Source organism: Anoplopoma fimbria, unplaced genomic scaffold, assembly GCF_027596085.1.
Source record: "Anoplopoma fimbria isolate UVic2021 breed Golden Eagle Sablefish unplaced genomic scaffold, Afim_UVic_2022 Un_contig_10394_pilon_pilon, whole genome shotgun sequence".
NCBI classification, from domain to species: domain Eukaryota; kingdom Metazoa; phylum Chordata; class Actinopteri; order Perciformes; family Anoplopomatidae; genus Anoplopoma; species Anoplopoma fimbria.
Window position 1 is genome coordinate 42,501 of NW_026549561.1, and position 12,500 is coordinate 55,000.

The window sequence follows — 12,500 nt, forward strand, 5'->3', positions numbered from 1 at the left end:
AGCACATGTACACGCACACCGGCAAGCCCCCGCTACCACCGCTACCACCGCCTCTGCAGCCAGCTCTTCCAGGCCTCCGCCCACTTCTGCGAGGGCGGAGCCACGGAGCCGGGGGGCGGAGCTTCGTCCGGTGCCGCCGCGCTCTCCGAGGAGGTCAACAGGGACACGCAGGACAACGGCAGCTCCTGCTACTCGCTGGACTCCGAGGTCTCCCAGGAGAGCGCAGACGCCGTGCCGGTGGAGTGATCCGGTACCTGTGCAGGTGTACCTCTGCAGGTGTACCTGTGCAGGAGTACCTGTGCAGGAGTACCTGTGCAGGCGTACCTGTGCAGGAGTACCTGGGAAGGTGTGTGGGAGTCAGTCACGTGATCGTAGGGAGGACAAGTTTTACTTCATCAATTCTAGGACTGAGAATCGTCGATCCACAGGAAACTAATCAGCAACTATTTATAAAAACGATGAATCGAGTTTTTTTAAGAAAACAAATCTTCGGTTTCTTGTGAATATTTTCTGTTTTTTTACGAAGACGTCCTGCGGATAATTTTCTCGTCATTCATGTTTGTTTCTGAATCCTGATCTTCCCGACTCACCAGCGGACAGTGAACGCCTCAGTGACGATGAGTTCAAATGCTCCTTTAATGTAAGGTTCAGTGTGTCGTCGTGTCTTTAGACCCAGAAGACTTTTATTGTGAAAAGACGCAGCAGTGCCTTCCTGTGGTGGTGTCATGGTTTCATGGTGTCATGGTTCCATGGTTCCATGGTTTCATGGTTGTCATGGTTTCATGGTTTCATGGTGGTGTCATGGTTTCATGGTTTCATGTTTTCATGTTGTCATGGTTTCATGGTGTCATAGTTTCATGGTTTCATGGTTTCATGGTGTCATGGTTTCATGGTGTCATGGTGGTTTCATGGTGTCATGGTTTCATGGTTTCATGGTTTCATGGTTTCATGGTTTCATGGTTTCATGGTGGTTTCATGGTGGTCATGGTTTCATGGTTTGATGGTTTCATGGTGTCATGGTGTCATGGTTTCATGGTGTCATGGTTTCATGGTGGTTCCATGGTTCCATGGTGTCATGGTTTCATGGTGTCATGGTTTCATGGTGGTTCCATGGTTTCATGGTGATGGTTTCATGGTTTCATGGTTTCATGGTGGTTCATGGTGTTTCATGGTGTCATGGTTTCATGGTGTCATGGTGTCATGGTTTCATGGTGGTTCCATGGTTCCATGGTGTGATGGTTTCATGGTGTCATGGTGTCATGGTAGTTCCATGGTGTGATGGTTTCATGGTGTCATGGTTCCATGGTGTCATGGTTTCATGGTGGTTCCATGGTGTGATGGTTTCATGGTGTCATGGTTCCATGGTTTCATGGTGGTTGCATGGTTCCATGGTGTCATGGTTTCATGGGTGGTTCCATGGTGTGATGATGGTTTCATGGTGTCATGGTTCCATGGTGTTCATGGTTTCATGGTGGTTCCATGGTGTCATGGTTTCATGGTGGTTCCATGGTGTGATGGTTTCATGGTGTCATGGTTCCATGGTTTCATGGTGGTTGCATGGTTCCATGGTGTCATGGTTTCATGGTGGTTCCATGGTGTGATGGTGTGATGGTTTCATGGTGTCATGGTTCCATGGTTTCATGGTGTCATGGTTCCATGGTTTCATGGTAGTTCCATGGTGTCATGGTTTCATGGTGTCATGGTTCCATGGTTTCATGGTGGTTGCATGGTTCCATGGTGTCATGGTTTCATGGTGGTTCCATGGTTCCATGGTGTGATGGTTTCATGGTGTCATGGTTTCATGGTAGTTCCATGGTGTCATGGTTTCATGGTGTCATGGTTCCATGGTGTCATGGTTCCATGGTTTCATGGTGGTTGCATGGTTCCATGGTGTCATGGTTTCATGGTGTCATGGTTCCATGGTTTCATGGTGGTTGCATGGTTCCATGGTGTCATGGTTTCATGGTGGTTTGTGTGGTTCCCATCAGTCAATTCAAGCTTCATGACAATCTGAAGAACAGAAGTTCACCAGCTTTTTATAAACGGGGTTCTGGTCCTTTAACGCCGGAGTCACATGACCAGCGTTCATCCATCGGGAGATGAGATGTCATTGATTATTGATTGGTGAAAGTTCGTTGTGGTCTTACTGTAAAATAAATCAAAACAGGAAGTTGTGTGTTGTTTTGTAAATAAACGTCTGTTTTTCATTGATGGAAACAATAAAGTTTTTTTCCCACCAATCAGATGAGAGAACTGATGAACGGAGGAACGTTCGAGTGAGTCAGTGAGTGAGTCCGTCAGTCCGTGAGTGAGTGAGTCCGTCAGTCCGTGAGTGAGTGAGTGCCCGTCTGTGTCCGTCCACTAGTCCCTGACTCTCCATCATATTCCGTCTGTCCAGTTCTGTCTTCATGCTCAAAGACCTCTGGAGTTTCAGTGTCTCTTACTTTGTCAGATCACCTTTTACTTTTACTATAAATCTGCATTAACAATGTTTTTACGGTTGAGGAAATTATTTCAATTGTCAGAAAGTCTTATTTGTTTAATATTCAAATTATTAAAACCAAAGAAACTCAAACTAATAAAACAGAATACCATTTCTTCCATTAGGTCAAAAAACATTCCCCAAAATACAGAAAACATCTGGAGGAGAACATAAAGTCGAAAATACATGTATCGTGAATACATCAATGTAAAACAAGAAAACTAAATTATAATAATATTGTTTATTATACCATTGACTTTAAGTTCAAACAAACAGGTCGGAATCGAACATGTGACCTCTGAACCCTCTGGGAATTTATTCCTGAAGAACTTTGATGTTTATAAAAACCACATGACTCCTTCAAACTTCTTCCTTTGAGCCTGAAAGCGTCTTCTGGAGCTTTCAACCAGAGTTCACGGTCTTCAAAAAGAGCTCAGAGAAAACAGGAAGTGAACCATTGAGTCGGACAAAAACAGGAAGTGAAACTTTTTCTGGTTTCTTTCTGTCCAGCAGGCGTCAGCAGAGGGCTGAGCAGAGGCATTCTGGGAAACTGAGGATACATATAAATATATATATACATATATATACATTTATATTTATGTTAAAGAAAACAACAAGTGAATGAATGAATGGTTAGGTTTTCTGTGTTTGATCAGTTCAGGTGATCTAATAAAAAAAGAATCAATAATTATAAACTAATCAAACAAACCTGTTCATAATGTTTTCTTCATGTGACTGAATCAATAGATAAATATTAATAATGATGGTGACGTGTAGTCCTCGCTGTCTCACCTGGGGGACGATCTGATTGGTCCGTCGGCCGTTGCTTAGTGACACATCGATGTATTTTTACCTCCATCGCTATAGAAACAAAAGCAGAGCTTCTTCTTCACACCTGTAAAAATAGATGACGTGATGACATCAGAGAGCATAGAGTCAGATCAATAACTGATCACTGATCAATGAGAAGGAGCAGGAATCAAACATGTGACCTGTAATGATGTCACCAGGAGAGACGATGAGAGATAAGATATATTTATATATATATATTATATATATATATATATATATATATATATATATATATATATACACTTTATGGACATAAATAATAATCAGAACTTCTGTCTTTGATGAGGAAACGTTTCATAATGTTTAGTTGTGATTCAATAACTCGTCAGAAGTAGTGACATCATGAACGCACTTCTCTACACAGACAGTAATATTATTAATGTACTGAATACTTATTAATATTAATATGTAATAGATTACATCTCTTTCTTGTTTGTATTTCGTCTCTTTATAGGGTTATTAGTATTAAAAGGAATATACAAATAATAATGACTAATATTATGATAATAACAAGTATGATACGTATTATTATTATGATAATATCAGCAATAATAATAATTATATTGTTTATTATATTTATAATTATTACAATAATAATGATACATATTACTATTATGAATATCTTTATTATTGTTAATATTGTCATAATTGTCATTATTATTGTTATTATTATTGTTACATTATTGTTGTTATTATTATTGTTTATTGTTATTATTGTTATTATTATTGTTATTGTTCCGTATTCCACCTTGTTGTGTTTTTTTCCCGTTCTAAAGCGTCACATGTTCTTGTTGTTCCTAAAGATAGAATTTGTTTCTTTGATATCAAATCTTGTAGAAAAATGTCATTATGGGAAATAAAAGCAGATCTGATTTCCTGTTCTTCTCTCCCTGAGGACATACCCCCTCCCCCTCCCCCTCCCCCCATCACCATATTGAATAAGCAATTTCTGTAAAACAAAACGCCAATCAGTGTGGTTGCCATGGAGACTGGGGCGGTGCAGCAGCGGAGGAGAGAGCGAGCGGCTCAGTGTTTCTTCTTCTCTCTCAGAGAAACACGTCTGATCTCCGAACAGGAAGCAGATCTTCGTTCAGGTGATATTTTATTTTCTGCTCAACTCTAAACCAATCCGCTTGCAGCATCAGTCAGGTGACGTCATGGTTAATGAAGTTTAATCGCTTCAGAACACAGAAGGAGAACGACGACGGTAATGTTTCACTTTATGAAACGCTTGGTGACGATCAGCTGATCTCTGAGCTCCTCTGAGGATCAGAGTCTGACTCTGGAGTTCTGACGAGGTTTTAGAAGTTTCATAGTAAAAACAATCCTATCTATAATCCGTGATTCTGTCTCTAACGTTGTTTTTACAGATTCAGCCTTAAAGAATATTTCTGTCAACTTGTTTAGTGAATGTTTCCTGAGTTTATCTGGATCGTATCTTTGAGGTTCATCTGGTCTTCGTCCTGCAGGTTTCAGGTGTTTGATCTCAGTGATGGTTCATCAAAACCTCCAGAGAGTCTAAGAACATCCAGCTTCACCATGGCAACGCAGGACGGAGACGACATCCAGAGGACAGACAGAGTTCTAAAGAGGAAGCTGACGGGTCCTCCACGGCTGCTGCTGGGAAAAACCAGGACCAGGAGTGTGGGGGAGGACAGACCTGAGACTGGGACCAACAAAGACCAGAAGGAGGACACCGGCGGAGACGAATCCTCACTGAAATACTGGACCGCTGCAGAGAAGGACAGCGCTGAGCCGGCACAAACCGCCAACACGGATGGAGAGGCAGTAACCGTGGAGACCACCGGGGGGCGCTGTGGCGCTGCAGGGGAGGACGACGACATCAGAACCAGGAAGGTGAACAGACACAGGTGGTGGAGAAGATTAACACCTGCTGGTTTTTGTAACAGGAAGCAAAAGAAAATCGTCAACAAAGGTTCAGAGAAGCAGCAAAGTGACGATCCTGTTCCACCAGAGGGGGCGCTGCAGGACGCAGACACCATTTTAATAAGTCACGCAGAAGAAGAGTCTCACAAAGTCACTAAAGGTAAGAGGAGGGTCAACGTGAGGACGTGGCCGATCCTCAAAGGTTCCTGACTTCTTCTGATGGTCGACGAGATGTTGTGGAGAATGACGGCGTGAAGAAGAGCGGGGAGGACGTGAAGAACAGCGAGGAGGACGTGAAGAAGAGCAAGGAGGACGTGAAGAAGAGCGAGGAGGACGTGAAGAACAGCGAGGAGGACGTGAAGAAGAGCGAGGAGGACGTGAAGAACAGCGAGGAGGACGTGAAGAAGAGCGAGGAGGACGTGAAGAAGAGCGAGGAGGACATGAAGAAGAGCGAGGAGGACGTGAAGAAGAGCGAGGAGGACGTGAAGAACAGCGAGGAGGATGTGAAGAAGAGCGAGGAGGACGTGAAGAACAGCGAGGAGGATGTGAAGAAGAGCGAGGAGGACGTGAAGAAGAGCGAGGAGGCTCCATGTTCATCTGGAGCTCTGGTAGACCAACCTACCAAACCCCACAGAGAGGTGACGGTGGCGGCTGAGATGAGTCCCGAGGAACCAACGGATGCAACTCAAGTCAGCGTCCCAGAGGAGGATTTGAGGGACTCTGGTGGTCCTGAACCGATCCAGACTGAGGTGGTTCAGGGACCCTCAGATACAAACAAGGTTCCTGTTGAAGGTTTAACGGAGGTCTTCTGTGAAGTCGCCCTCGATGAGCTTCAATGTGAGGAGACGGATGGATCCACCTCACAGCCCCTTCAGCTAGCCTCTAACGGACCCTCCATCCGGATTGAGCTGGTTCCCCCAGACGAGGTCCCTCAGGAGGATGAAAGCGAGGAGGAGGAGGAGGGGCCCCAGAACCTCCACCTCCTCCTCTTCCTCGGCTCTGACCCCAGCGAGCGGCAGCTGGTTCGGACCGCTCGCTCTTTGGTCCGAGCCGCAATGAACGCTGCTGTGGATCAGCTGAGCAGAGAACAGCTGAGCAGAGATCAGCTGAGCGACGCAGACCGAGTCCACCTGGGACCGCCGGGCTGCAGAGACCATGCCTAAGACGAGGAACCAGAAGAAGGAACTTCATAGGATTTGATCTGAGGACGGAGTTCAAAGAGGTAGATCATAAAAACACTTTAGAGAGTTCAATCCATTCGAACACAACCTGCTGACCTTCTTCAGACAGAGGACTCGTCTCTGTACTTGTGTTGTTAGACCATCAAATCTTATTACAGAGATTGGAGCATCTAATAGGCATTAAAGGAACCGCACTCAGCTGGTTTAAGTCGTATTTATCAGACCGATCTCAGTTTGTATATGTAAACAATGAAACCTCGATGAAAACCAAAATCAGTCACGGAGTTCCACAAGGGTCTGTTCTTGGACCAGTTTTATTCACCTTATATATGCTTCCTTTAGGGAATATTATCAGAAAACACTCAATAAACGTTCATTGTTATGCAGATGATACCCAGTTATATCTATCGATTAAGCCAGACGAAACTAATCAGTTCTCTAAACTTCAACAGTCTTAAGGACATAAAAACCTGGATGACCTGTAACTTCTTGATGTTAAACTCCGACAAACTGAAGTTATTCTATTAGAAATCAATTATCTAATGATATAGTTTCTCTAGATGGCATTGCTCTAGCATCCAGCACTACCGTTAAGAACCTCAGAGTTATCTTTGATCAGGATCTGTCTTTTAACTCTCACATCATCATATGACATCATCATATGACATCATCGATATGACATCATCGATATGACATCATCATATGAGGTCATACCACCAGCACCAGGAGGGGACTCAGTTCTTGTGGAGGTTTACATCTGAGCACTTTGAGGATTTGTTTTTATCTACGTCTCCATGACAACGTAGGAAACTTCCTGCTGAGGAAGACTGTGTGACACAGTCAAAAGCTCCCGAACAAACTCATTATGTGTTGCTGTTCAATGTACGTTTGTTACATCATAGTGTCTGTTCAAAATAAACTTCTGTCTTCACAAGAAGTGAGGTTCAGGAGAAGAGCTGCTTTACGTTGACTTGACTGCAAACGTGAGTCACATGACCAACAACACCAACGCTGGGTCACATGACCACCAACGCTGGTCACACAGGAAGTGACCAGCGATCTCCTTGGTTAAAGTCCTGTGTTTGTTTGACCCCCCTCCATTCTGCTCTCTAACCTACGGAAAGCTCTGTTTCTATGTAAGAGGACATGCCGGCTCCTCATTCGGCTCCTCATTGGTCAACGACAAACAGGGTCAGAGGTCAAAGTGATTGATTGTTGATCAGATGGAATCAATGACTCAGAGAGGGGTCATGTAAAATAAAATGGTTTATGAATAATTTATGACTCGTAGCTGATGAAGATTAACTCACTTATTTTTAATGTATTAAGTCATTTACATAAATGAATATTCATGATGTAATTTGTGGTAATGTGTGTTTTCTCATTTAATCTCTTGTGATTTAATGATTGTGTTTAATCTTCAGTGATGTGTTTTAATGAAAACATGATCAATATTTTCCTCACATAACACACCTTTTAGTTTTAATAGTTAAAAAATATTTAAAAAAACATTAAACTAAAAACAAAACACATTAAACCTTTATTGATCTTTTATTTCTGCACACAGAACAGAAAGGTAGAAATATATATTTAATAATATTGATATGAATATATTTATATTGAAGGTGTTTAAACATGAACAGATAACAAATTATTATTTATCATATTTATTGATTATATCATAATATATATTTATTGATGATATTAATCATTTAGAAGTGAAACATGAAGTTATTAAAGAAATAAATGAGAACGTTCAGATTCCTCCATCTCTCCTTATTCAGGAATCAATTAAAGAAACAGTCACTCATCAATCAACTTGATTAACGACTGAAGCTGTGATGACATCACACAGCTGTCAATCAAACGGCCGGCGAGACGACCAGACTTCAAATATGATGAACTTTATTTATAGAACACATTGTTACAAAGAGACACATTTAAAACAGATCAGCAGTAGATTTGTATTGATTAATCTAAATCAATGATGTGATCATTTATAAAAACAGAGATAATCTGAAACATAATGAAAGAGTCAAACGTTTTAATTATTGTTATTTTTTATCATGATTATTATCATAATTATTATTCAATAATTTCAAGCACAAACTTTATTGATCGTCAGGACTGAAGACAGAAAACTGATTGAAGCTAAATATAGTATATCAATATAAATGATTAATATTTATTATTAACACTTCAAATCACATTTATGATCCATTAAACATAATAACACTGATGGAATCAATAATCAAAACATTGATCACATAATTGATCACTTCCTGTTGACTCCAGCAGGAAACAGCTGGGACATCTCTGCAGCTGTTTCCATGACAACAGAGCCTGTTCATCCTGCAGAGGGACATGTTGTAACCTTGACCTCAGACTGACAGGTGGACACCTGAAGAGATAACATGAAACCAATGAGATCTGAGCACCTGTCTACCTGTACTCACCTGTCTACCTGTTCACACCTGTACTCACCTGTCTACCTGTACTCACCTGTCTACCTGTTCACACCTGTACTCACCTGTCTACCTGTACTCACCTGTCTACCTGTTCACACCTGTCTACTATTCACCTGTCTACCTGTACTCACCTGTCTACCTGTACTCACCTGTCTACCTGTTCTCACCTGTCTACCTGTACTCACCTGTCTACTTGTACTCACCTGTCTACCTGTTCTCACCTGTACCTCACCTGTACTCACCTGTCTACCTGTACTCACCTCACCTGTCTACCTGTACTCACATGTCTACCTGTTCTCACATGTCTACCTGTTCTCACCTGTTCTCAACTGTCTACCTGTTCTCACTTGTCTGCCTGTTCACACCTGTCTACCTGTTTGTGTTACCAAAATTTGTTTGTTTTTGACTAAATTAAGTAAGAAAAGGAATAAACTATTTATAAAAATAGATTTCATTTTAAAGAATTCTTTATTTTCTGTCACATAAAGTTTCACCTTTAGAGTTTTTCTTTAGTTTCACCTCCTCGGCTGGTTCTTTAGAAGGAACCGCTGAGCGCTCTGCACCGTGTTCTGAAACCAAACCGCCGTGAGAAACGTGTGTGTTGGTATTAATACATACATGATCATATTGACAATCTGAATTAAAGGGAAAACTTCATGCATATTAAACTAAAACAGAGAACTTAACTAATTACCTCCATGAGCATGGCCACTGTCATAGGCCCCACCCCCCCTGGAACAGGTGTGATGAATCCTGCTCTGTGATTGGCCGAGGCATAGTGGACGTCCCCGACGACCCGTTTACCGCTAACCTTCGTCTTATCTGTTGGTAAGGACGACTCAGAGGTCAAAGGTCACACAAAGAGAAACCTGCCAAAACTCCTCTGGAGTCCCTTTAGAATGACATCATCAGTGTCCTTTCAAAATAAAATGCAGGCTACACAGGGAAACTGCAGTGTACGCTTCGAAACCAGATTTAGAATGACGAGTATGAAGTACCAGATATAGTACCAGATGCAGTACCAGATATAGTACCAGATGCAGTACCAGATATAGTACCAGATATAGTACCAGATGCAGTACCAGATAAAGTACCAGATAAAGTACCAGATGCAGTACCAGATATAGTACCAGATATAGTACCAGATAAAGTACCAGATGCAGTACCAGATATAGTACCAGATATAGTACCAGATGCAGTACCAGATATAGTACCAGATGCAGTACCAGATATAGTACCAGATATAGTACCAGATGCAGTACCAGATATAGTACCAGATGCAGTACCAGATACAGTACCAGATATAGTACCAGATGCAGTACCAGATATAGTACCAGATGCAGTACCAGATATAGTACCAGATATAGTACCAGATATAGTACCAGATAAAGTACCAGATGCAGTACCAGATATAGTACCAGATATAGTACCAGATGCAGTACCAGATATATACCAGATGCAGTACCAGATAAGTACCAGATATAGTACCAGAGATATAGTACCAGATGCAGTACCAGATAAAGTACCAGATATAGTACCAGATGCAGTACCAGATAAAGTACCAGATGCAGTACCAGATATAGTACCAGATATAGTACCAGATAAAGTACCAGATGCAGTACCAGATATAGTACCAGATGCAGTACCAGATATAGTACCAGATATAGTACCAGATGAAGTACCAGATATAGTACCAGATATAGTACCAGATGCAGTACCAGATATAGTACCAGATATAGTACCAGATAAAGTACCAGATGCAGTACCAGATATAGTACCAGATATAGTACCAGATGAAGTACCAGATATAGTACCAGATGCAGTACCAGATATAGTACCAGATATAGTACCAGATAAAGTACCAGATGCAGTACCAGATATAGTACCAGATATAGTACCAGATAAAGTACCAGATAAAGTACCAGATGCAGTACCAGATAAAGTACCAGATATAGTACCAGATGCAGTACCAGATATAGTACCAGATATAGTACCAGATAAAGTACCAGATAAAGTACCAGAAAGTACCAGAAGTACCAGTACCAGATATAGTACCAGATATAGTACCAGATGCAGTACCAGATATAGTACCAGATGCAGTACCAGATATAGTACCAGATATAGTACCAGATACCAGATGCAGTACCAGATATAGTACCAGATGTACCAGTACCAGACCAGATATAGTACCAGATATATACCAGATGCAGTACCAGATATAGTACCAGATGCAGTACCAGATATAGTACCAGATGCAGTACCAGATATAGTACCAGATATAGTACCAGATGCAGTACCAGATAGTACCAATAACCAGTACCAGATATAGTACCAGATGCAGTACCAGATATAGTACCAGTGAGTACCAGTGAGTACCTGTGAGTACCTGCTATGTGGTTGATTCCACAGTCGATGACCACAGCTCCGTCTTTAAGCCACTCCCCCTCTCACCATCTCGGCTCCCCCCGCCCCACCACAAGGATATCGGCCCGGCCCACCTGCAGCCAGACAGGAAACACATCATCTCACACACAGGAAACAAGGATATCATGGTCCTGGTTCTCAGTATCCAGGTGAGTCACCTGTTGGGGGAGGTCAGGGGTCTTTGAGTGACAGGTGGTCACGGTGGCGTGGTTCCACAGCAGCAGGTCGTGCATCGGGGCTCCGACGATCTTACTGCGACCAATCACCACCGTGTTTCCCCGCCACTGACACGCCTGCACAGGAACAGGAAGTCACAGGAGTCAGGCTCTGATTGGTCCCTGAGATGTGTTTGAGTCCATAAGGTGTGTTTGTTAAATGGACTGACCCGTCTGTCTGATGAGCTCCATGCAGCCGTTGGGGGTGCAGGGGATGAAGCAGTGCGTGAGGTCGCTCGAGACAACTTCCCCGCATTGATGCAGCTCAGACTGGACACGGGCACATACAGGAAGTTATACACACATATATATACACTTCCTGTATGTGACTTCCTGTCTGTGACACTTCCTGTCTGTGTGACTTCCTGTGGTGACTTCCTGTCTGTGACTTCCTGTCTGTGACACTTCCTGTCTGTGACTTCCTGTGGTGACTTCCTGTCTGTGACTTCCTGTCTGTGACTTCCTGTGGAGACTCACCCGTCCACGTCCTTCTCTGGAGAGACAGCGTTGGTGATGAGTTCGGTGTCGATGGAGTTCACAGAGTCCAGAGGAAGCTGGACGATCAGACCGTGAACGGACGAGTTCTCATTGATGGACAGGATGTTCTTCAGGACCTGAGGACCACAGGGGACGGGTGGAGGTTAAGGGGCGGAGGTTAACGGGTGGAGGTTAAGGGGTGGAGGTTAACGGGTGGAGGTTAACGGGTGGATGTTAACGGGTGGAGGTTAACGGGTGGATGTTATCAGGTGGATGTTAATGGATGGAGGTTAACGGATGGAGATTATCAGGTGGATGTGAACGGGTGGAGGTTAACAGGTGGAGGTTAACGGGTGGATGTTAACGGATGGAGGTTAAGGGGTGGATGTTAATGGGTGGAGCTTAAGGGGTGGAGGTTAACGGGTGGAGGTTAACGGGTGGAGCTTAAGGGGTGGAGGTTAACGGGTGGAGCTTAACGGGTGGAGGTTAATGGGTGGAGGTTAAGGGGTGGAGC

The 12,500-nt window shown here is 43.0% G+C and overlaps 2 protein-coding genes and 1 long non-coding RNA gene across 3 annotated transcripts in view; 1 reads left to right on the top strand and 2 right to left on the bottom strand.

Annotated features, from left to right (window-relative positions):
* Positions 1 to 257, top strand: part of LOC129114820 (zinc finger and BTB domain-containing protein 25-like) — a 5,814-nt gene extending 5,557 nt beyond the window's left edge. Inside the window, 2 exon segments of the mRNA XM_054626726.1 lie at positions 1 to 28; positions 30 to 257. The exon segment at positions 1 to 28 is cut by the window's left edge and continues 106 nt beyond it. Of these exon segments, the coding sequence (XP_054482701.1) occupies positions 1 to 28; positions 30 to 246 (245 nt within the window). The 3' untranslated portion in view covers positions 247 to 257.
* Positions 258 to 8,567: 8,310 nt separating this feature from the next.
* Positions 8,568 to 11,559, bottom strand: LOC129114817 (uncharacterized). Its single transcript, XR_008532710.1, has 5 exons — positions 11,453 to 11,559; positions 11,257 to 11,368; positions 9,565 to 9,692; positions 9,365 to 9,439; positions 8,568 to 8,803 (listed from the first exon to the last, which is right to left on the bottom strand). It is a non-coding gene; the product is annotated as an uncharacterized LOC129114817 (long non-coding RNA).
* The window catches only part of LOC129114814 (C-1-tetrahydrofolate synthase, cytoplasmic-like), a 3,463-nt gene continuing 2,519 nt past the window's right edge, over positions 11,557 to 12,500 (bottom strand). Inside the window, exons 6-7 of the mRNA XM_054626724.1 lie at positions 11,987 to 12,123; positions 11,557 to 11,779 (exon numbers count right to left, since the gene is read on the bottom strand). Of these exons, the coding sequence (XP_054482699.1) occupies positions 11,557 to 11,779; positions 11,987 to 12,123 (360 nt within the window). The remainder of the gene's footprint in view (positions 11,780 to 11,986; positions 12,124 to 12,500) is intronic.